The sequence below is a fragment of the Tamandua tetradactyla genome, chromosome 12 (genome assembly GCF_023851605.1).
Source record: "Tamandua tetradactyla isolate mTamTet1 chromosome 12, mTamTet1.pri, whole genome shotgun sequence".
In the NCBI taxonomy this organism is placed as follows: domain Eukaryota; kingdom Metazoa; phylum Chordata; class Mammalia; order Pilosa; family Myrmecophagidae; genus Tamandua; species Tamandua tetradactyla.
The window spans coordinates 31,101,812-31,123,187 of record NC_135338.1 but is presented as its reverse complement, the minus strand read 5'-3'; the positions used below and the strand labels follow the sequence as shown (position 1 = coordinate 31,123,187).

Genomic DNA, 21,376 nt, shown 5'->3' with positions numbered 1-21,376 from the left:
GAAAAAAATTTTCTCATGACACACATATTTTGCCGACAGGCTGCAAAGGGGGTGTAAGACTCATGAGTTCATAAAGTAAGGCACTGTACGCTATAGAACCCAGGCATTAGATGGAGTTTATAACCAGGGAGAGAGAAACGATAGCGATGGCGTTGAACTTGGTAGGTTCAACATTCTGAGCCAATGACAAGGCAAATCGGGATGACAAGGGACGCTGGTTGTGTCCCCATGCCATTATTTGCATCAGTGCAGCTATACTGAGTTTCCTAAATTAGATGTGTGAGAGGGCAAACTGCCTAAATTCTCTTATCAGGGAACCCATGGGTGAGAGAGTTGAGGGGTGGGGATGGGGAGACAAGAACAAAACATAAAGCCTTGTCACTGGGTGTGGGAGGTGGGAGGAAATAAAAATTAGGGGCCAGAAACTAAGAAACTCTGATCTGCTGCTTATCTTTAGAAATGGCTCCTCCCAGCTCTCAGGATAAAGCCCACTATTTATGGTGGCTTCTGTTTCTTTTGCCAGCCTCGCCAGCATCTGTGCCTTAATTGTGCTATCAGATGCTAGGAGCCTCTCCCATAGGCTTCCATTAGGCTTAGAGTTCATTCCACAGGGGCATTTCCCACACTGCAGAAATGGCCCATTTGCTTGCCTGTCTTTCTCACTAGCCTGTATCTCTTTGAGGGTAGGGAGTTTTGGGGGTCTTTTGTGGATTCTTAGCACACAGCACAGGGCCTAAAATATTAACTGCCTTGTTGAAAACCACTGTAGACGCCATGTGCAGTGGTGGTTATGAGTGTGGCCTTCGAAGTTAGATGTGGGTTGCCTCACGCCCTGCTAGCTCACTCTGCCTGCTTTGTGTTGTGGTTCTGAGATTCTATTACCGACTTATCACAAGACTTCAGATTTTGTAAAAAGGTTTGGGATTTTCCTGGAAAGGATAAAACACCTAACTGTAAAGTTCTATTTTCCTAAAATGTAATAATACCACTAATCCAGGAAAGCAATTCTCTTAGAATTTCATTGTGCACTTACATGGAATGGTCTCTGTGGATGGCCTTATGGATAATAAAATACAAAATTCTAACTACTCACTACCCAGAATGTCTTGGACTCGTGTTAAATGGTCAGGTGGTGGAGTGGGACAAATAAACACCTAAGGGCCAGAGCCTCTGTAGTGGATAAAGCAAACCTGTGCATCTTCAAACGTGTATCTCCCTCCGTCTTTGACGTTTTGACTGGTTATCTCGTAGCTGTGAGAATCCAGGTTGATTGCACTTTGGGCTCCTGGAGCCAAAAACTCTTGCCAGATTTCTTCCACCCTCTTGGCCACATCCTGGAGAGGTTGTTTTTTGAGATCTTGGACAGCCAACCAGAATCTAAAGCAGAAGCATAAACACACCATCAATTCTGGAGCTCACCATGTGGATGCTGCTGGAGATGGGTCCCAAAATGGACAATCCATGGAACTCATCCTGCTGCTTTCCCCAACCTGCTCTGATGCCACTACATCAGGGCCATGGAGATCACGGGGAATGCTGAAAATACAAGGGTGCACCATGAGTGTGGAGGGCTGTAAGGAGAGAGACGTGTTTTCAGTTACCCAAATAAGATTTCTCTCCCTCTACATCAATGTTTCTCAACCTCAACAGCACTGTTGCTCAGGCCAGATAATGCCCAGCTTTGCTGTCGGGGGTCTGTCCTGTGCATTCTAGGACGTTTAGCAGCTCCCTGTCCTCTACCCAGTACTTGTCATTAGCACTCCGCAGGTTTTAACAACCAGAAACATTTTCAGATATTGCCAAATGCCCCCTGGGGGTAAAATCATCTCTGGTACAGAGCTATGTCTCCACACACATGCCACTTTTCAACTACACAAACAATACAAGGCCTTTGGTCAAATCTGGTTGGGATCAGCTGGAGGCATCAGAATGAAGGAAAGACCACACAAGGAGATAGAATCCTGGCACCTTAAAGTTATCTGAGTTGGGAGGAACCAGCCATTCATGAAGTGGATGGAGAAACTGAGTTGATGTGGGACAGCTCACATTGGCACCAGCATGGCACTTGGTATATAGTAGGCACTCAATAAATGGCTGTAGCCTTGAGGATGGGCTCACCAGGAACAAAGTCGAAGGGGCATACATGGGGGAGCCTTCTGTGGAAAGATTCTCCAGGGGGTGCCAGGGAGAAAAATCTCCCACTCACTCCCTTATTTGCCCCTCACTGTCCCTCACCTGAGCATCCGCATGGGTGCAGCTGTTGGGAAAGCTGGGTGTGAGCTCTTTTCCTCTGACAGCAGCTGCCACCAGAGGGAAAGCTTCCCAGGCCCTGAGGATGGTTCCCAAAGTACTCCCGGTGAGCGGCGAGAGAAGGGCTTTCAGCAAGACTCAGGTCAGGGAGGAACACTCTGACCAGAGAACAGGGCAGCCGGTTTCCCCATCAATGGGATATGAGGACAGGTCCCTGGTCCTGTGATTCCCCCAGCCTCAGGAATCACACGCAGTTGAGTCCACGAAAGGGTAGAGGCAAGGAAAGCTGAACCACGACATGGTGGAAAGTGCATTCAATCTGTTGTGGAATTTCACTCAAAGTGAGATGTACCTCTTTTTTTTTTTTTTTTAAAGGTTAAGTATGTTTTCCTGTTGTTCTTCCAAGAAACGTCTGGAGCCAAGTAGGTGGCTCAAAAGCACCACTCAGTGGCTTTCTGCAGTAACGCAGTCTCCTTCCCCCAAGGAGAGGAGACAAGAGGTATGAGTTGGGAAGCTGTTAACCTACTGAATTGTTCACGTGGAGCCTTGTAACTAGAGCTGGAGAGTGGGCCCCCTCCCTCTCCCAAGCCCCTTTCCTGGGTCTCTGTGTCCCATCCTCTAAGGTCTGTCATGGTACAGAGGAGGTGGCCGGGCCTCCTAAGGACGACAATGGTCACCTGGTGATGAGCGTAGCTATCAGGCAGGTGAAATTTAGAAAATCCAGCTTGACAAAGGAGGCTTAGTTTTTCAAAGGACTGCAGCATGTGTTAAGAGCCAGCCCTTGCACTCAGGGCGTGGATGTCCTGCCCCCTCAGCCACTGCTGGGAGGGACAGCACCTTCTGTGATTTTCTGTCCCTTGCTACAGTCTGCTCTGAGGAGGGGCTACAGAGACCCCCTGGGAGGCCTTGGGAACCCCGAGGGCCAGGCATTTTCTGAGCTCTGAAGGCTCCCTGTGGTTGCCTAGGCCTCAGGGTCCCTTATGCAGGATTATTCTGGAGCCACATTAATGAATTAATGAGCACCACCCAGCTGGGTATAGTGAAGGTCTGGAGCTGATGTAAATGGAAGTTTCAGAATCAAATTTCATAAACTTTTACATAAAATATTCAAAGTTACCCTTTGTCAGATAAAACCAAGAATAAAAAAAAATTAAGGAAAAATCAACAGGCATGCTGGAAGAGGAGGAGGGGGGGGGGAGGAAGGGATAGGATGTCATTCCCCAGACATAAGTTTTCTCCCCCTGCACACACGGGGGACCTTCCCCAGGCCTTCCGTCTGCTTGGAGAGGACCTGACCCAGTCCTCTCAGGTGAGAGCAAAAACATGCTGTCACAACTGCATGTTGACATCCTATATGTGTCTGCCATCGCCGTTGCCGGCTCAGACACCCTCTGACTCAATGTGAAATTCAGAACAGGGTCTGGTTTGTGTTTGCCGTCTGCGAGCCCTGCAGGCCTGAGCTGGGCATTCCAGGTCCTTGTGGCCCGGCCACACCCCCTCCCGGAAGGAGCCACAGAAGCTCCTCTCTGCACATCTCCCGTGGGATGGAAGGTCCACTGAGGCTGGCAATGCTTCTGTGCTTATCCAAAGCCTGCAGCCGCCGCTCCTTCCCGAGGATGCCAGCAGGGAATGAAATGCCAGCAGCAGCGTCAAAACCACCCATCCTGCACTAAGCCTCTGCAGCCTACAGCAGAAGGGCTGTCGTGACTGGCAGCCTGCAAGGACACGACGGTATCAGAGACCACCTGTCCTGCCTCTTCCCAGCCACTGCCCACCATCAGGGCAGCAGGGAGCAGCCGTGCCCTGGTATCGGAGCTGTGTTAATGGTTCAGAAGTGCGGGGGTGGGGGGGGGGTCTGGCCTTTGGGGAGAGGCAGCCTGGGCTCAGAAGACAACAAGGCAAAGCAGCGGTGGACGGGACTTGTGGGTTGTCCAGGAGCTGCCTCGCGTGGTCTCTTCTCTCCCTCAGGACCTGGATGCTGCCTGGGAAAGGGATTTTTCTCAAGACTGGCTCTTTGTGGTGGCTGGCAGTTCTCCATTCTGCCAGGAGGGTTTGGGCAGCCCCTCCGTTGCTAGCTTGCATATCTTTTCATAAGCTAAAATTTTCATGGGTTAGAAAATACAGCCTTTGGCTCATTCCCAGAGAAAAACAAACTCAGTGGCAAATAGAAGTGTTTCTGTGCCCTCTGGTGGCCAACCAAATACTCAGGGACAACGGATTAAACTTGATTCAGCCTCCGGTTTGGTCTCAATTCCTCTGGTACCTACATTAGTAACCAGCACCATCACCACCGAGGCCGAGCTACGGTCACTGGGCAGTGGCTGAAGGCCGCAGATCTCCACCGGGTGGTGTGAATTACCTCTGTGCGGATTAATCCTAGGTTTGGTTAGTCTGTGAATCCCACAGGGGAGAGTGGAGGTTCTGTGGTCTTCCTAGGTCTTGGGGAAACTGTCAGAGACGGGAGCTCTGGAGAAGAACCTGGCAACTCCCCTGTGCTCTCTTTTAATTGCTTCTCCTTTCAGCTGACACTGTGTGGAACTAGGATAATCAATCTGCAGGTTCGAAGAACAACTACGTTCTCTCAGGAGACGTTACAGCTCATAAAAAATGTACGGGACGCTCTCTGCTGCAGGTTTTGATTTTTAACTCGTGCCCTGCCATGCCACAGAAAGTGTCAAGCCAGAGAGGACAAAGAGGTGTGCAGGGGGGTGGAGGTGACGGGGACAAAGGTGGCAGGATGTACAGTCATTGTTCGGGGAAAATGCACGGAGAAGGGAGAAGGACACGGTAAAATAACTTGCTGGAACTCGCTGCTTCAAGACTGAGAGGGCCTGTCTTGTGGAGGAGAGGCATCCCATGGATCCCAAAGGCACCAAGCAGAGGGCTGCCTCCGTGGGCCCACCCAGTCAAGTGGAGCCCTGGACTCGGCCTGGGGTGAATTAGAAAAGGTGAAAGAGAGGCAATTGCTGCCGCAGAGAACTTATAATTGACTGCTGTGCTGTCTGCAGCAAAATGTGCTGGCTGTGTATCCCTTCAGGTCCCTGGAGATGATAACCTTCCCTCATCACACAGGCTCACCCAGTAGAAAACAATCCAAGGGGACTTCAGATTACATTATGTCAACACAGGCATCCTCCCTTGGAGGTTCAATGGTGACACTGGGTTGTTTTAAAGCAATACCAGCATCTCTTTGGGCCTCCTCTGTTCTGCATTCTGAAGGTCTGGTAGAAATTCACCCACTTGGCTTCCTACCTGGCATGCATATGCTGTGCAATAGTAAAGATAGTTATGACCTAAGCACTCCTTTTACTAGAGAAGTATAAGGGAAGATATATGTGGAGAGGCACCTTGCAGTTGAACCAGTTGAGTTCTGGTTCCTCTTTCTCTCTCCCTCCCATGGTCCAAAACTCCAATGCCACTTGCCTGGTTCTTGGCCAATGGCTGGTCCTGGGGAGAAGGGACAGCCCCAGGGTGGCCACCCCCCAGGTGTGCAGGATCCTTGAGCTGTGCCATACTGCACAACTTCCAGTGGCCACCATTCACCTGGACCACGGTGGAGGTTGCAGACAGTGCCTGCACAGCTGAGCACAGCTGCCCTGGACAAAGGGCAAAACTGACTTAGCTCTGAATCCTCAGAACCCAGGCTATGGCAGGTGATAAGCCAGTATCTGTGGCCAAAGGAATGAATCAAAGGGAAAGAGAAAGAAACTACCTTGCTTATGAAAGCCAAAGAGTCCTGATGTTGCATGATCTAAAACTGAGCCTTTCCCTAATTCCCTAATATATCCAATTTACTGAATATCATAAAAATGGAATTTGGGTCTCTAGAGATGATTTTAGAAGCTCTCGGATTATGCTTTTTTATCTCCGGCTGTTACTATTTTCTTTATCCTCTTTCCTGTCATGGATGATAGGGGACCCCCTTTAAGTCTGGATTTATGCATGCATGCTGGGCGTGTAGATTAGTCACTGGCACACTCACACATGCTCACACACACCCTTTAACCCAAGATTAAAAGCAGCCTTCTTGGCATGGGAAGAAAGAGCTGGCAGAGGCACAAGAGGTAATGGAGGATGAGGGTTGAACACCTGCCAGGGACACATAATTCGGAGCACTCTGGGCTTAAGAGCAACACGTATTTTGTGAAACTAGTCTGAATTGAAAGGTAGCACTGTTTATACCAGGGCTTTGCAGAATGGAGGTCCCAGACTGGGCAAGGGAGCAGCTGAGCCAGCAGGTCCTCCTCCTAGGTCCCTCACAGTGCCCAGCACCTGGGGTTCATTCTTCAAACTCTCGTGCAGCAGCAGGAGGTCCAGAAAGCCACTTTGGGGCTAGAAAATAATCGGGACAGAAAGGAGTCTACACCACTCCATCTGGAGACCCAAAGAGGACAGGGATGAGAAGGGAAAATGGGAAGGGCTCCAGCTGTGGCTCTTAGGAACCATACAGGAAGTAGGACCCGGGACTGAAGTGATAGCACCATGGATATCTGAGTGCATCCTGCTGGGCACAGAGGGGTTTGCTTCCTAAGCGGCACCCATCTCCTGGAACAGCCCAGGAGGCTGGCCTGAGCCCCGCGAAGAGTATCAGAAGTCAAACCTGCTGTTATAATTACTAGCTTAAGAATTAAAGTGAAGCTCTGAGATGTGTTTAGAATTTTGCTTCAGCACAAGGAAAGAATTCTTCTGCCATACCCTGAAATCAGATACTCAACCTCATCTGGTTATTCGAGGCACATGGATGCCCAGTAGGATATCAGTGCACATGGTTGGTTGCTATACATCCTCCCAAGATTTCATGCACGGGAGGGTTTCTCTGCCCCTCTCTGCTCATCCAGTCTTTCACCTCCGAATGTCCTCACTCCCTCTTCTTTGTCTATTGAAAGCCTGTGTCTTCTTTAAAGTCCAGTTTAGGATTTGCCTACTCTGGCTTACGTTGGTCACTTTCTTTTTAAAACACTTGTGAAACTGTTCTTGGAGGTCATACCCATTCATATTCATTTAATGACTTCATTGTTTCTTGTGATTTTTGTCCTCAAGGATCTACAAGGTCATTGCAGGCCAAGACCTTGCCTCCCCCAGCAGATTATCACGGGGCTGGACACAGTAGGGGTAGCAGGGATATGGGATAACTGTCACTTGATTGATGGATGGGACTGAGATGCTCTCCAACTCCAAATAAACAACAGGGATTTTTGCACAGCAACACCGGAGGGCACTATCCTTTTAGGCCCCTGGTATATGCTCTGACTTCTTAAAGTTAAAAAGCATTTTTAAAAAAATTAATAAAACTTTCCTTTTTGAGAAAATGCCAATGGGAGATTGGAATTTGCCTGGAGAAACTGGTGCCAAGAAAAAAAGAGTTTTCCATCTTACCCATTAAGAAGTCACCAGTTTGCTAAGAAATGAACAGGCTCTAGATGAGTTACATTTTCCAAGTCGCTCTGATTCCTCATCTAATACAACGAAAGCCTGAATAAATCACAAGTTCCTACATATTTCATGACCAAGTACCCCGCCCCCCCTTTTTTTTTGCATGGGCAGGCACTGGGAATCGAACCTGGGTCTCTGGCATGGTAAGAAAGAACTCTGCCTGCTGAGCCACTTGTGGCCTGCCCACCTCTTTCTTTTGAATGTATCCCTTTTCTCTCTAGTCACAGTGGATCCCAGGTTTTGAAAGATTTTTTTTTTCTTCTTCTAAACAGTAATTATTAATGCAGCAATACATTTTCCTTCATCTGTTTTCATCATAGACCAATATAAATAATTAGATGTTCTCATTGGCATCAGTTCTCATGACACAGTAACCACTACATGGTTGTTTGGCTTTTAAAACATTCTGAAATAAGCCCATGGACCTCTCTTTTGTCTGTTAAGTCTGTCAGGTGTTCAGGGCCCTAGACTGGGAAACTTTGGAGGAGAGAGTCTCTAAGCTGCCCATCTACTCTGAAGCCCCATGGTTCCAAGGTTTTAATTAATGAACAATGCCATCAGATAATGCATTGTTGGCCATCTATGTATTGTTGAAGACAATACATTGGACAAATATAATCTGGAGTTCAAGAGCTAAAAATTGCTGATTTTGTTAGGTTCTATTGGGGTGATAACAACATTGCATGCTTTAGTTACTTCTCCATTTCAACCTTAGCCGGACTAACTGGAATTTTAATTTGAACTATAATAACTCTTTCTTGAGAAAGGGAGGTGGGAAGAGAGACTGATTCTGCTTATTTATTCCCACACACCAGTCACACAGTTCCAACCTTCGAGATACTTACCTGAGGTTTTCTGAACTGAATTCTGACTCCAGGAATCGTAAAAACTGGTCCCGCCCCACCTGGTCCTTCAATATCTCGTCGAAAGAGAAGCCCCATCTCTTCACCCGCTGCTGGCTGGGTTCCTTGCTTTGAGGAAGTAAGAAAACAGGTTTAAAAAATGATCAATATCAGACAAATGCCTGTGTCATAGTATACTCTTTGACAACTCAAATCCATTTTGCTGCTGTGCACTAAAGAGAAACATCTTGTAGGTACGTGATAGATTATATAAAAACCTGCAGAAACCCCAAGCTCAGACTTTTGTATACCAACAATAACCAGTGGTAAAAAGTCTCTTGAAAGGAGCATTTGCAAATGGCAGCATTTCGGTGAGAGATACCGTGCTGCCTGTTACTTGGCTGCTGCCCACGGGAAATGGAGCAATACCATTTATTTGGTGGCCCCCAGACTATTCCATAAATTCTGGGCCCAACTCTGCACTCCATAAGTTTTTCACTTTTACTATAAGCCAGAATGATTCATGGGTCCAATCTTTCATCAAAGACGTTGCCCGCTGCCTCCTGTGCCTTTCTCAAGCCACGGGGCGAAAGAGTCCTGTTTGGAGCAGCGTGACTCGTAAAAGAAATGCATTGACTCATCTGGCATAAAAACCACAATCATTTGTTTAGAAGAGGAATGCTGCATTCATTTATTGATTTAACAACAACCTACCCAGTACTCATGACGCGCTGGACAGTGTTCCAAGCATTTTCTACCTGTGAACTCGAGTCCCCACAAATACTTTCTGAAAAATATACTAGTATCATCCCCATTTTATAGGTAAGGAAACTAAGGCTACTGTGGTTATAGAATTTGCCTAAAGACACACAGCTAGGAAGTGATGGAGTTGAGATTCAAATTTAGGCAGTGTGGCTGCTGAGCCCAGCTCCTCATGCGGCATGCAGGGCTGGCCGTGGCCGGCCCGTCTCAAGTTCACCTGACCTGCCTTGGAATGAAGCCCCATGATAAGAGGCAGGGTTCAGCTTATTTTCTGGGGGTAGGGCGGTGAGAATATTTCCTTTGGCTCCTGTCTTCCCATTTAAAGTCCACTTGCTATATTTATTCCTCTGGCCCTTCAAGCAACAATAGGGTCCTAGTTCACAAGTCAAATACTGTAACTGCTTCCCACGCAAGGTGGGGTCTGCAATCACAGCAGAATCTCAAGGCACAACTCCCCCCGCGCAGAACTGTCAAATCAGAATTAACGTTTTCATGAGATCCTTAGCCGATTTATGTGCGCATTTAAGTTTGAAAAACATTGGTATAGCAATCCTTTTTTAATTCTTTTTAAAATATCGACACAAACCTTTTATTACCTCTTACAGACATTAAGTGAAGAAAATTACATTTCCTCGTTATAGAGTTGGCATATGCTCAATATTTATCTTAGTATAAGGGGGAAGAGAATTTGTGTGTTGAAAGGCTTAGATAAGCAGATAGTTCTAGACCAGCCCAGTCCGGTGGAACTTTCTGCAATGATGATGGGAATATTCTGCACCTGTGTTATCCAGTACCATCACCACTGGCCGTATGTGGCTCTTGAGTACTTGAATGTAGCCGGTGTGACTGATAAACTGAATTTTAAATTTATTTGTAAATAATGGAAGTATAAATTTAAATAGCTACATGTGGCTAGTAGCTACTGCACTGGAAAGCACAACTCTAGACTTAAACCATCCCAACTCAACCCCTCTATTTCTGCACAGACATAATTAGCAACAGTAGAATCTTATCAGTCCAAGGGCAGTGACAGGGATAATGTACTTGGGGCCTGGGGAGGCTCTTGCAGCACAATTCTACATCTCTAGGTGTAGCCTAATAGTGAGGGCCACAGGGGTGTAGATGAAGCCCTTTGGGTTCCATGAATGGTCTCTTCTAAAGTGCTAGGCTGGGCCTTTTACAAGATAAGAGGACAGGTCCTGAGTTCTCTTGATCTCAAGCCACCAGAACTAATCTTATCCAATAATTTTCCAGGGGACAAAGAGCCCTGCTTATGGACAAATACCCTTTGGATTGAAGCTAGACTGCAAATTTAAGCCCCAGAGAGCTGGAGGACATCATCTCTTTCTGCCAGAGTCATGCTATGACTTGGGGTGGGTGTAGCCATCTACTCATTGACAGTGAAGGTGTGAGGACTCTGCAGGAATGGTGTGGTAGCAGCTGCAGCCCATCAAAGGCTGAGCTCAGAGAGCTAGATTCGGAAAGTTGCTCAGGCTTATAGTGGTTGCCTCATGGATGCACTTATCACCAACATTACCACTTTCTGCCACCTGAGCAGTGAGTCCACATTTACCCAACCAGGTTCCTTGGTGGTGGAAGGGGTGGGAGAAGGGCCATTTGCAGGGTGGGACAGAAAGCTTGAGATCTCACTAGAGGCAGAATCAGAGCATGGGACAGAGGTCAAGGAGGTCTAGAAAGTTCCAAGGTCACCCTTTCAGCAGAAACAAGATGGTCCAGAGAGACAGGATTCCCTGGGTTCCCTTGGTGATCGATAACTATCCAGCATTCATAATCCTTTGTCTACACTGGGAGCTCCAGATCTGTTCTTTTTTCCTACTAATGTTTGGCCATTGGGGTTGTATTCTAATAAAAGTCACTTGGGTACAACTTTCCTATGCATGTCTTTCCTTGGGCATTTCCAAACATCATCTCCTTTAGAACAGATTTGAACATGTTGCTACCACTGAACAGTATCTTATCAAATAATTCTGAAAAGCAAAATACCTCTGGATATCCATCCCCAGGTAGCTGGTACAAGAATCTTCCTTGACTGAACTCAGTCAAACAATTCACAGAACTCATAGTCCCTTTATTTCCATCCATTGAGGAAAAATGCTCGCTCATGACTTTATAGTTTTGTATCATTTAACTTTTTAGGGTATGCCTTTGTCTCCCCAACTATCCTGTAAACTCTATGGGGGCAGAGACCATGTTTTGTGTGTTTTTTAATTCACCACAGCACTTTTACACAGCAAGTGTTCGATACAAAAAGAAATAAATCAGAAAGTGTGTATATGATGCGGGTGATGTGTTCTTACAGACCCACTCCTTATCGTGGCAAAATTTTCCAACTGCAAATTGCATGCCTTTCTCTCTTATTTGTCCTCTGTGTGCACTGATGCTCACCAAATTCCTGCCTCCCATTGGGGAGCACAAATAAATGCATAGCAAGGATGAGTGGCTCTCCAAGGGAGTCTGTCTTTCACTCCAACTGACCTCCCAGGCAAAGAACATGGAGGAAATCTCTCAGGCGAGAGTAAAGAAGCCAGATTCAGAGGAAGTGGCCATCTACAAAAGTGCTCATTTCTGCAGGGCCTGCTGTGTGCCAGGCCTGGTGCAAGAAGCACTCCTTACAGTGGCTCATTTGAGTATCAGTAGAAGCCTGGGAGGTAGATATTTGTATGAAAATTTCCAGAGCTTGAATGAGGTCAAGCAAATTGTCTATGGCCATACAGCTGGTAAGTAGCAATCTGAAATTGGAATCCAAGTCTGCCTCTCTCTACAAAGCCTATTCTTTTTTTTCCCCCCCATTACTCTGGCCTGTTTTCCACTATACTTCATCATTTGATGTCTAAACTAAAACTTTTTTTTTTTTTTTTTTTTTTTTTTTAAAGGAAAGACAGAGAGAAGGAAGGAAGGATAGAAGGAAGGAAGGAAGGAAGAAAGGGAAACATTTTTAAACATTTTCTTGTTTTATTGTATTCTGTTTCTCCGTTTTTGTTACATGGGCTGGGGCCGGGAATCGAACCGAGGTCCTCCGGCATAGCAGGCAAGCACTTTGCCCGCTGAGCCACCGCGGCCCACCCTAAACTAAAACTTTTTGAAAGATTTCTGAGTTATTAGAAAAATTATCAAACAAGGAGCAGTCCCTTAAAAAGAAAATACCCAATGACCCCATTTTAGGCCCAAGGCCATTGGAGGAACAATCAAAATTTTATTTAATACCCCAAGAACAACTTGACAGTCTTGAATGCTCTAATGGGGAGTGTTTCTGTTATTTATTGCCATGTAACCAGCCATCCCCAAGCCTTTTGCCTTAAAGCAGCAATTTATTTTTATCTCTCCTTATTTTATGAGTTATCTGGGCTCCTCTGAGCAGTGCTCACTTGGGGGTCTCTCATGTAGCTGTAGTTGGATGATAGCTGGAGATTTAGTCATCCCAAAGCCGACTGGGCTGGACATCCAAGATGGCACATCATTTGGCTGCAGTTGATGCTGGCTCCCAGGAGCTCAGCTGGGGCTGTCAGCCAGAACATCTACCTATAGTCTGGGCTTCTCACAGAATGACTGCCAGGTTCCAAGAAAGAATGTCTCAAGAGAGAATACTTCAAATGACTAAGGTAGAAACCACAGGGCTTCCTTATGACCTATCCTTAGAAGTCTCAGAATGTCACTTCTGCCACACTCTATTGGTCAAGCAAGACACCAAGGCCAACACAGGCTAAAAAGGGAGGGAGATGGCACCTCTTGAAGTAAGGAGTGGCACATGCCCACAGGGAAGAAAAGCGCTATTAGGCCCATACTTGGAAATGGGGTTCCATGGAGAAGGGGGTTGACTGATCAGGAATTAATAATTCTGCCAATCTTGCTGGGCACAGGCAGCTCAGGAACAGACTTTGCCTCATGGTAGGTCAGGTTGGCTGGGAAGTGGATATCTATAACTGGGCAGGTTAGATAGACCAGGCTCCTTGTAGCTCTTTGCTCATGTGCCCGATGCTCAGCAGAGAGGGAGAACTAAACCTGTCATATGGAGAAAGCAATCAACCAGTTAACTCCTCATGCATGAATCACAGTTCTGCCAGCAATCTCAGGTTTTCATTAGAACTACAATCTGGTTAGTGATACTGTGATGGGGTGAATAGTGCCCACCCCCCATTCATGTGCACCTGGAACCTCAGAATGTGACCCTATTTGGAAACAGGGTCTTTGCAGGTGTAATTATCAAGATGAGGTCATGCTGGATTGGGGGCTCTGACTCCAGTGTGACTGGCATCCTTATAAGAAGAGAGGAGAGGACATGCAGAGACACAAACATACACCTGCAGAATGCCACATGATGATGAAGGCAGAGATTGGAGGACTGTGTCTGCAAGCCAAGGGGTGCCAAGGATTGCCAGCACCCACCAGAAGCCAGGAGAGAGGCATGGAACAGATTCTTCCTTGGAGCCTCCAGAAGGAACCAACCTTGCTGACACCTTGATTTCAGACTTCTAGCTTCCAGAATCATGAGAGAACAAATTTTTGTTGTTTTTAAGACACCCATAAGGCGGTAATTTGTTATGGAAGTGCAAGAAAACCACACAGGCACTAACAGAATACTTACCTTGAACTTCCCTGAGACACTCAACCCGTGTTGTTTAGACTTCAGAATTCTCTCCACCCATGATCTGGTAAGTTTGGGCTGATTTTTCCTTACTGGTGTGCCTTTGCTAAAAGTACAGGCAGCCTTTTATTTTTCTCTGAATATATACTTTCTCATGCTTGGATTTCTAGATCCCATAGCTTGTGAGTAAAGGAGAAAGGGTCAAAGCACAGCTTTCTATTATTTATGCTATACCCTGCATCATCTGGACAACTGTTCTGTTAATCTGTTACTCATGCCCTTCACTGGGCTGTTTCCACGCAGACAGAGACTGTATCTTCCTCAACTTTGTACAGTCTGGACTTTGGCTGAAGAAATGAGTCTCGCTGGACTCTTTTACTCAGTGGGAGTCCAGAGCCTTCCTCAGATTAAAATGAATCTTCAAGGGATTATGAGCTCATGCCTCCTGCTTTCTCACATGATTCCTCTATTGGTCCGCATGCCTTGACCAATTTTTCACCAAAAATTTCTTTCATCATGAAGTTTTTGGGAATGTGGTAGATTGAGATATATTCCAGAAAATACATGTTCAGGTTTTTTTTTGGCTGAACATGTATTTTTGAGGGGGGGTGGGTGGGTGGGTGCATGGGCCAGGAATCCAACCTGGGTCTCCCGCATGGCAGGTGGGCATTCTACCATTGAACCACCTGTACATGCCCAAATACATATTCTTAATGTTAATCCACATTCCATGGGTCCAAACCCATTGTAAACAGGACCTCTTGAAGATGTTATTTTTAGACAAGGTATGGCCCAGCTGATGAAGATGGGTTTAACCTGGATTACTGGAGGCCTTCTAAAGAGAACCTGGAAGTCACAGCAGCCAGAATGGAAACGACATCCCATATGATGGGAGATGGTCATTTAAACCAAGGAATCCCAAGGATTACTGGCCAGTAGCCAGCCCCAGACCCCTAAAGCCTTCGACAAACCAGTCTTACAAGGTAAATCACTTACCTTGATTTTGGAATACTTCTAGCCACAAAACTATGAGCCAATAAATTCTGTTATTTGAGCCAACCCATTATGTAATATTTGTGAGAGCATTTCTGGCAAACTAAAACAGGGAGCTTCTACTGAAATCTGAGGGTCTTGAGAATAGAGTACATATTATACCTCCCAGCAAAAACCTTTCTGATTTTTGAAAGGTATTTGGTCCTCTCAGTGCTAGGGATTTTCCTGGCCCCACAAAGCCTCCTGGTTTCTACCGTGGCCCTGGCTTCTCTCTCCTCCCTTGCTTCTCAGTGTACCTTAGCTCGTCTCTCTCAGGAACAATTAATAAATTTTTATTTACTCAGGTGGCACAGTACAACCTTCTACTTTGTGCCCTTGCTTTTGGCCCCAAGACACTTATTAATGCCCTCTGCCAAACAAAGAGGAATTCTGGGGCCAGGTTGCAAGACAGCATGTTTAATTTACCTTGTTGCATGTGTAACTTGAGAGACCTTCTTGCTCAGAACATACCACGTAGTAGGTTCTCAATACAATTTTCTCTAAACTAAAACTGAGAATAAAAGATAAGACTTTACTGGTCATCTTCAGCCTCTGTTTTCATGGGCAAGAACCATCTCTAGGCTTAAGTGCAAGGTTGGCACTGATTGCAGACTCTGCTTTCCCAAAGACAGTTTCCTCACACCACTGCCAGTGTCTGAGTGGGGAGGAATGTTCTAGCGGGAGAAGAAGCAGGCCTTCACATTCTCCCTTCACTTTCACTTGTATCTAAATAACTTGATTGTAGGTGGACAGGCTGCTTGTCTTAGCCAGTGCTTCAGGATTAGGGTAGAAGCCTGAACATTATAAGAGCAGAACCCAGACATGAGGTGTAGGGTGGGAAGCTCCCCCTCAGGGCCATAAAGCAGGATACGGTGGGATAAAGCAACAGGCCAAGTTACCACCTTTTCTGAAAAACTACCACATGCTTCTCTACTGCCTTTTTTTTTTTTTTTGACATTTTTTTTTTATTGTGAAATATATATGCAAAAAAAGCAATAATTTCAAAGCATACCACAATAATGAGTTATAGAACAGATTTCAGAGTTTAGTATAGGTTACAATTTCAAGTTTTAGGTTTTTCCTTCTGGCTGCTCCAAGACACTGGAGACTAAAAGAAATATCAATAGAATGATCCAGCAGTCATATTCATTTGTTAAATCCTATCTACTTGGTTATAACTCTATCCTCTACTTTGATCTTTTTCCCAGTCTTTAGGGCTATTTGGGCTTTGCTCATACTAACTCTTTCAAGTTGGAAAGGGCTGTTGATGATATTGGATAGGGGGATGGAACTAGTTGTTCTGGAGAGGCCGACCTCTCTGGAAACTAGTTGATCTGGAGAGGCTGGCCCCTCTTGGTTTCAGGACATATCTGGCCTAGGAACCATCTGGAGTTTGTAGGTTTCTAGAAAGTAATCATAGTCCATGGAACTTTTGTAGAATTTCAGATAGAGCCCTAGGTATCTTTAGGGTTGGCAGAAATGATTTTGTTGGAGTTTGACAAACTGTGGTAAATAGCAATATATAGCCAAAGTTTGCATAAGAGTAGCCTCCAGAATAGCCTCTTAACTCTGTTTGAACTCTCTCAGCCATTGATACCTTATTTTGTTACAATTCTTATCCCCCATTTGATCAGGTAGGGATTGTCAATCCCACAGTGCCAGGGCCAGGCTCATCCCTAGGAGTTATCCCCACGTTACCAGGGAGAGTTTCACCCTTGAATGTCATGTCCCACATAGTGGGGAGGGTAATGATTTTACTTACAGAGTTGGGCTTAGAGAGAGAGAGGCCACACCTGGGCAACAAAAGAGGTCCTCTGGAAGTAACTCTTAGGCATAACTATAGGTAGGCTTAGCTGCTCTGCTTCATAAATAAGTTTCACAAGGGCAAGCCTCAAGATCAAAAGCTTGGCCTATTGACTTGGGAGTCCCTAATATTTGAGACAGTATTGGAGGTTTCCTTGGTGGTAAAGCTTAATAGTTCTATACTTTTCCTCCTGTCCCTCAAGGTACTTTGCCAATACTTTTAAATTATCTGCTCAACATATCTGGAATGTATTTGGGCATTACATTAAGCTATATAGAATTACAAACCCTCATTCCTATTCTGAGTTCCATGTATTTGGTTTGTTTAGATGATCTAGTCAGACAGGTTGAGTTAGATATGTGCTACAGAAAATTTAGGTTTTGGACATAATAAACCTCTCTTCCTTTGGTCTCATTGGGTAGGTGAAGTTCTAAAATATAGACAATGTCCTCCTTATCCCTGCATTCTCATTTACCTTAGTTCTGACCCTATTGGATTTGTTCTTATTTCTAATAGAAGTCTGATCTCTTTTTCAATTTTTTTTTTAACTGTTTTTGTATGTGGCAATGCTGACTTTCAGACCTGCAGAACTCTTTCTCTGAGTCTTAGGTGTCACATAGGTTCTACTGACTTTTAAGAACAAAGAAAGACTTCCCAGTTTCCTCCTGGTGAATTTAGTTCATTCATTTACCTCTCCTCTTTTCCCAAATATCAACGAAATACCAGGGAAATAGCCAGTTCTCTGTCTACTCATCTGACACATATTTTGGAGTGCCTACATGTGACAGATGCACATCTAAATGTGAAAATAACCAAAAATCCTATTTGGAAAGAGAACCAGGGAAAGGGTGTGATATAGAATGACTGGGCAGATGGCAGTGGCCCCTTTATTTTGGAGGGCCACAGAAAGCCTTTCTGAGGAGGAGACACCAATGCTGGGAGAGGCATGAATGATAACAAGCCAGACAACAGTCTGGGGAACAGTGGCCAGGAAGAGGGAATAGGCAAAAGTTTGCAGTTGAGTGAAGTATAAAAATTCCATAGTATGTGGAGGCAAAGAGCTCTCCTATCCATAGAGGATAAACTTTCAGGAATATTTTAAGCAGATAGATTGGATTGGTGATAAAGCTGATTTGGAGCAGCCCATGTTTCCAGAGGGGCCACCTGAGAAGAAAGTAGCTGGATTTTTCCAACAGGACCCAGAGGAAACTCTAAGTGCTGGACAGCAGGACTGGAAGTAGAGGCAGTGGGTGGCACTGGATGAGGGGCATATGAAAGAAATTCAGAAATATGGAGCACAGACTCCACATGGCAATCTGCTAAGCAGAAGGGGGATGATTTCTGGCCAGCTTCTAGTACGGGCAATAAAGCCAGAGGGTTAAGAGCCTCTGCTAACCTTAGGGTAGAACAGCATAGTTAGAGGAAAAAAACAATTCAGCAAGCAGGGCACTTCTAAAGACACGTTCTCACTACCTCTCACTGGCTTCTGCTACTCTAACTGGGTTCCCCTAAGACTCATCAGCAGAAAAGAGAAGAGTAGACTTGTTGGGGAGACTGGTGGAGAGATGGGATGCTTCAGAAACTCCAGTAGGGCTTGAGAGTCAGAGCAGAGCTCCGGCTGCAGGGGCTAAGAGGCTAATGTCACATCAAGGGGCGATGGGGCTCTAGCACCCAAGGACCCCTGCAGCCGCCTGTCTTATGCTGAGACAACTCAGCCTTTCAGTGTGTTCTTGGACCACATGCCTAGGACCCAGAGGGGACCTCAGCCAGTTCGCCTGTGCTTATCCATTAATATGTTCAGGCGAAACCCTACGGCCACTTGAACAGCTCAGAGGAAATCCTGCCACAGGGAAAACAAATAATGAACCACATCATTTGTTCTCAAGCCATAATGTGCCTTGGAATTGACTAGAGTGCTCGTTAAAAATATGAAATAACCCAGATGCAAAAAGAGATGTGGTCTCCCTTATATGAAATACCTAGAATAAACAAATTTCAGAGAGACAGATAGTGGAATATGGGAGCCGGGGGGGGGAGAAAAGGAAGGGGGAGTTATTGTTTAAAGGGCACAGAATTTCTGTATGAGGTGATGAAAGACTGGTAGCACTGTATTGTAAGTGTAATTACAATCACTGAATTGTATAGTTGAATGTGCTTAAAATGGGAACTGTGAGTTGTGCATATATGTGTGATGGATTGAACTGTGTATCCTAGTTTGGCCAGGCCCTTGGTCTTAGTTCTTAAAAATAATGTCTCTTCAAGATGTGATTTCACATCAGGTGTGGCCCCACCAAATGAGTCTGGGCTTTACCGGGATTACTGGAATCCTTTATAGGCAGAATGAAAGACTGAGAGAGAAGTCAGGAGAGGCCACCAGGTATACTGCCACGTCACAGACAAGCCAAGGACCAAGGACAGCTGGCAGCCAGCCCCAGAAGGCCACAGCCTTCAGGGAGGAAGCACCGTCTTACTGACACCTTGATTTTGGATGTCTCCTAGCTTCAAACTGTGAGTCAATCATTTCCCATGGTTTAAGCCAATCCATTGCTCAATGGATTGTATCTGTTTTAGCAGCCAGGAAACCAAAAGAAAAAGTTAAAAAAAAAAATTACAGATGCCCAGAATTACTTCAAGGCGTCTGTATTGTTAAATGAGAGCCTCAGGTGACTCTAATGGACTCCTAGGTGTGAGAACCCCTGACCACAGGATTGCGCAGAAGCCCTTACCAGCTAGAGATATGGTCTGTCTAGACCAGGGCTGGCCATTAGAAGCACCTGGGGAGTTTTTTTTTTTTTTTTTAAAGTACCAATGTCCTATTCCCTGAAATTCTGATTTAATTGGGACTAGGCATTGGTACTTTTTATATGATTCCCAGTGGTTCTAATGTATGGCCAGGGTTGAAAGCCAAGACCTTCGTTTATAAAAATGGCAGCCCCGCAGATTGCTGGGTGCATGAAAAGAGTGGTCAGCTTTCAAGAGTGATCAGAAAGTGAAACAACCATCAGAACCAATGATCCGCTCAGCACTGATCCCCTGTGTCAATCACCCCCAGTGAAACAGACTAAGTAGCAGAAATAGCGGGGAAATGTGAAAAAAAAATTTTTGTATTACACTTTCAAGGGGATTCCAGAGGATAACCATCAACAGGCCAGAGCAGACTGCTGAGAGAAAGAACAGTTCAAGAAATATTAGGAAATCTTGGAAACGAAAAATATGATTGTCAATCATGCCTACCAACAATCAGGAGGGAAAGAAACTTCACTAGGAGAATAAAATTGCAGAATGGATACATTGAAAAACAATAGATGACATGAAGATTTTTGAAAGGAATTCTATCTTTGAATGTAGAACAAAAAGACCAATAGATGGAAATGATAATATAGAAATGATCACAATTATCTTTTAAATAAATATTATGTAATTAATAAATATATTATAGGTAGATATTAGCATAATATAGAAAAAATAAGAGATATGGTAACTCCATCCAAGAGGCCTAGAATTCTTCCAACAATGTTTCCTGAAGGGAGAGGCTGGAATGGAGAAACCAGTTGTTGTCATTAAAAAAAAAAAAAAGAAAAAATGATAAGTTCCTGAACTAAGAAAAAATTAAGTTTTCACATCAGATCAGAGGTACTATTCAGTACACCTCAGAAATGTTAGAAAGATGATACCCACCTATATAATATTTGTTCTTTTAATGTTGACAGAGAAATTTAAGTTCCAAAATGTTGGTTTACAATATATCAAGTTAACATACCTTTGAGGAAGAATGGGATTTGGAGGATATAAAGGGAAATGTCTACCTTTCATTTTATATACTTCACTATTACTTGTATGAATTAGTGACATTTTAAATTAGAATATTTGAAAGTAAATATGACTAGAATAGAAACCAGAGTAGCAAAAGCTAATATGGAATTTGATTAATAAAACAAAATTCAGAGAAGAGAAAAAGAAACTAGAAATAAGAGTAGGGTTCAGAAAGCAGAACATATCAGGAAAAAGATAAAAGTACCTGATCCAAGAAATGTGACTGCTTTATATTCCTATATCCAAAGCAAAACTCCCTACTAGAAAAATGTGCAAAGAACACAAAAACAGGCAAGTCAAAAAAGAAAGATGAATAATAATCATGTGAAAAAGTTCTGAAGTACATTAAAAAGAAATGAAAAGTAAAATGAGATTTTTTTAACCTCTCAGATTTGCAAAGATGAAAAATGATTGCTAATGCTTGGATTGGTGTAGATGTGGGGAAATGGGTATTTTTAAGCTATGGGTATGAAAAAAAGTTACAGTTTTTTCAAGAGAAATCTGGCCACATGAACTAAAACTAAAATACATATTTGATTTCCAGCAATTCAATTTAGGACCTTTATCCTAAATAAATAATTAGATTTGTGTTTAAAGAAGTTCCTTGCATTGTTGTTTATAAAAGAAAACAAAAAAGAGGGGAGGGGCTAGTTAGATAAATAGAAGGGACACCATATAGCTATTAAAAAGATTTCCAAACTTTCTGAGTTCATAGCACTCCAGCAAATCTTTCACAGGGCCCTTGGGCCAAAATAAATGCCTAACACCTTCATTTATTAAATAGTCAGGGCCAAACAATTTAATCTATATTTATGTCCTAATAACTTAATAACTGTT

At 44.5% G+C, this 21,376-nt stretch overlaps 1 protein-coding gene and 1 long non-coding RNA gene across 17 annotated transcripts in view; one reads left to right on the top strand and one right to left on the bottom strand.

Moving 5' to 3' along the window:
• RGS6 (regulator of G protein signaling 6) overlaps positions 1-21,376 on the bottom strand; it is a 658,535-nt gene that overhangs the window by 41,187 nt on the left and 595,972 nt on the right. For all 16 annotated transcript variants that reach the window (XM_077122927.1, XM_077122919.1, XM_077122920.1 and 13 more), the window contains 2 exons: positions 8,529-8,654; positions 1,191-1,377 (listed from right to left, as the gene is read on the bottom strand). In XM_077122927.1, the coding sequence (XP_076979042.1) occupies positions 1,191-1,377; positions 8,529-8,654 (313 nt within the window). The remainder of the gene's footprint in view (positions 1-1,190; positions 1,378-8,528; positions 8,655-21,376) is intronic.
• Positions 1-21,376, top strand: part of LOC143651956 (uncharacterized) — a 60,905-nt gene that overhangs the window by 37,511 nt on the left and 2,018 nt on the right. The window lies entirely within an intron of this gene.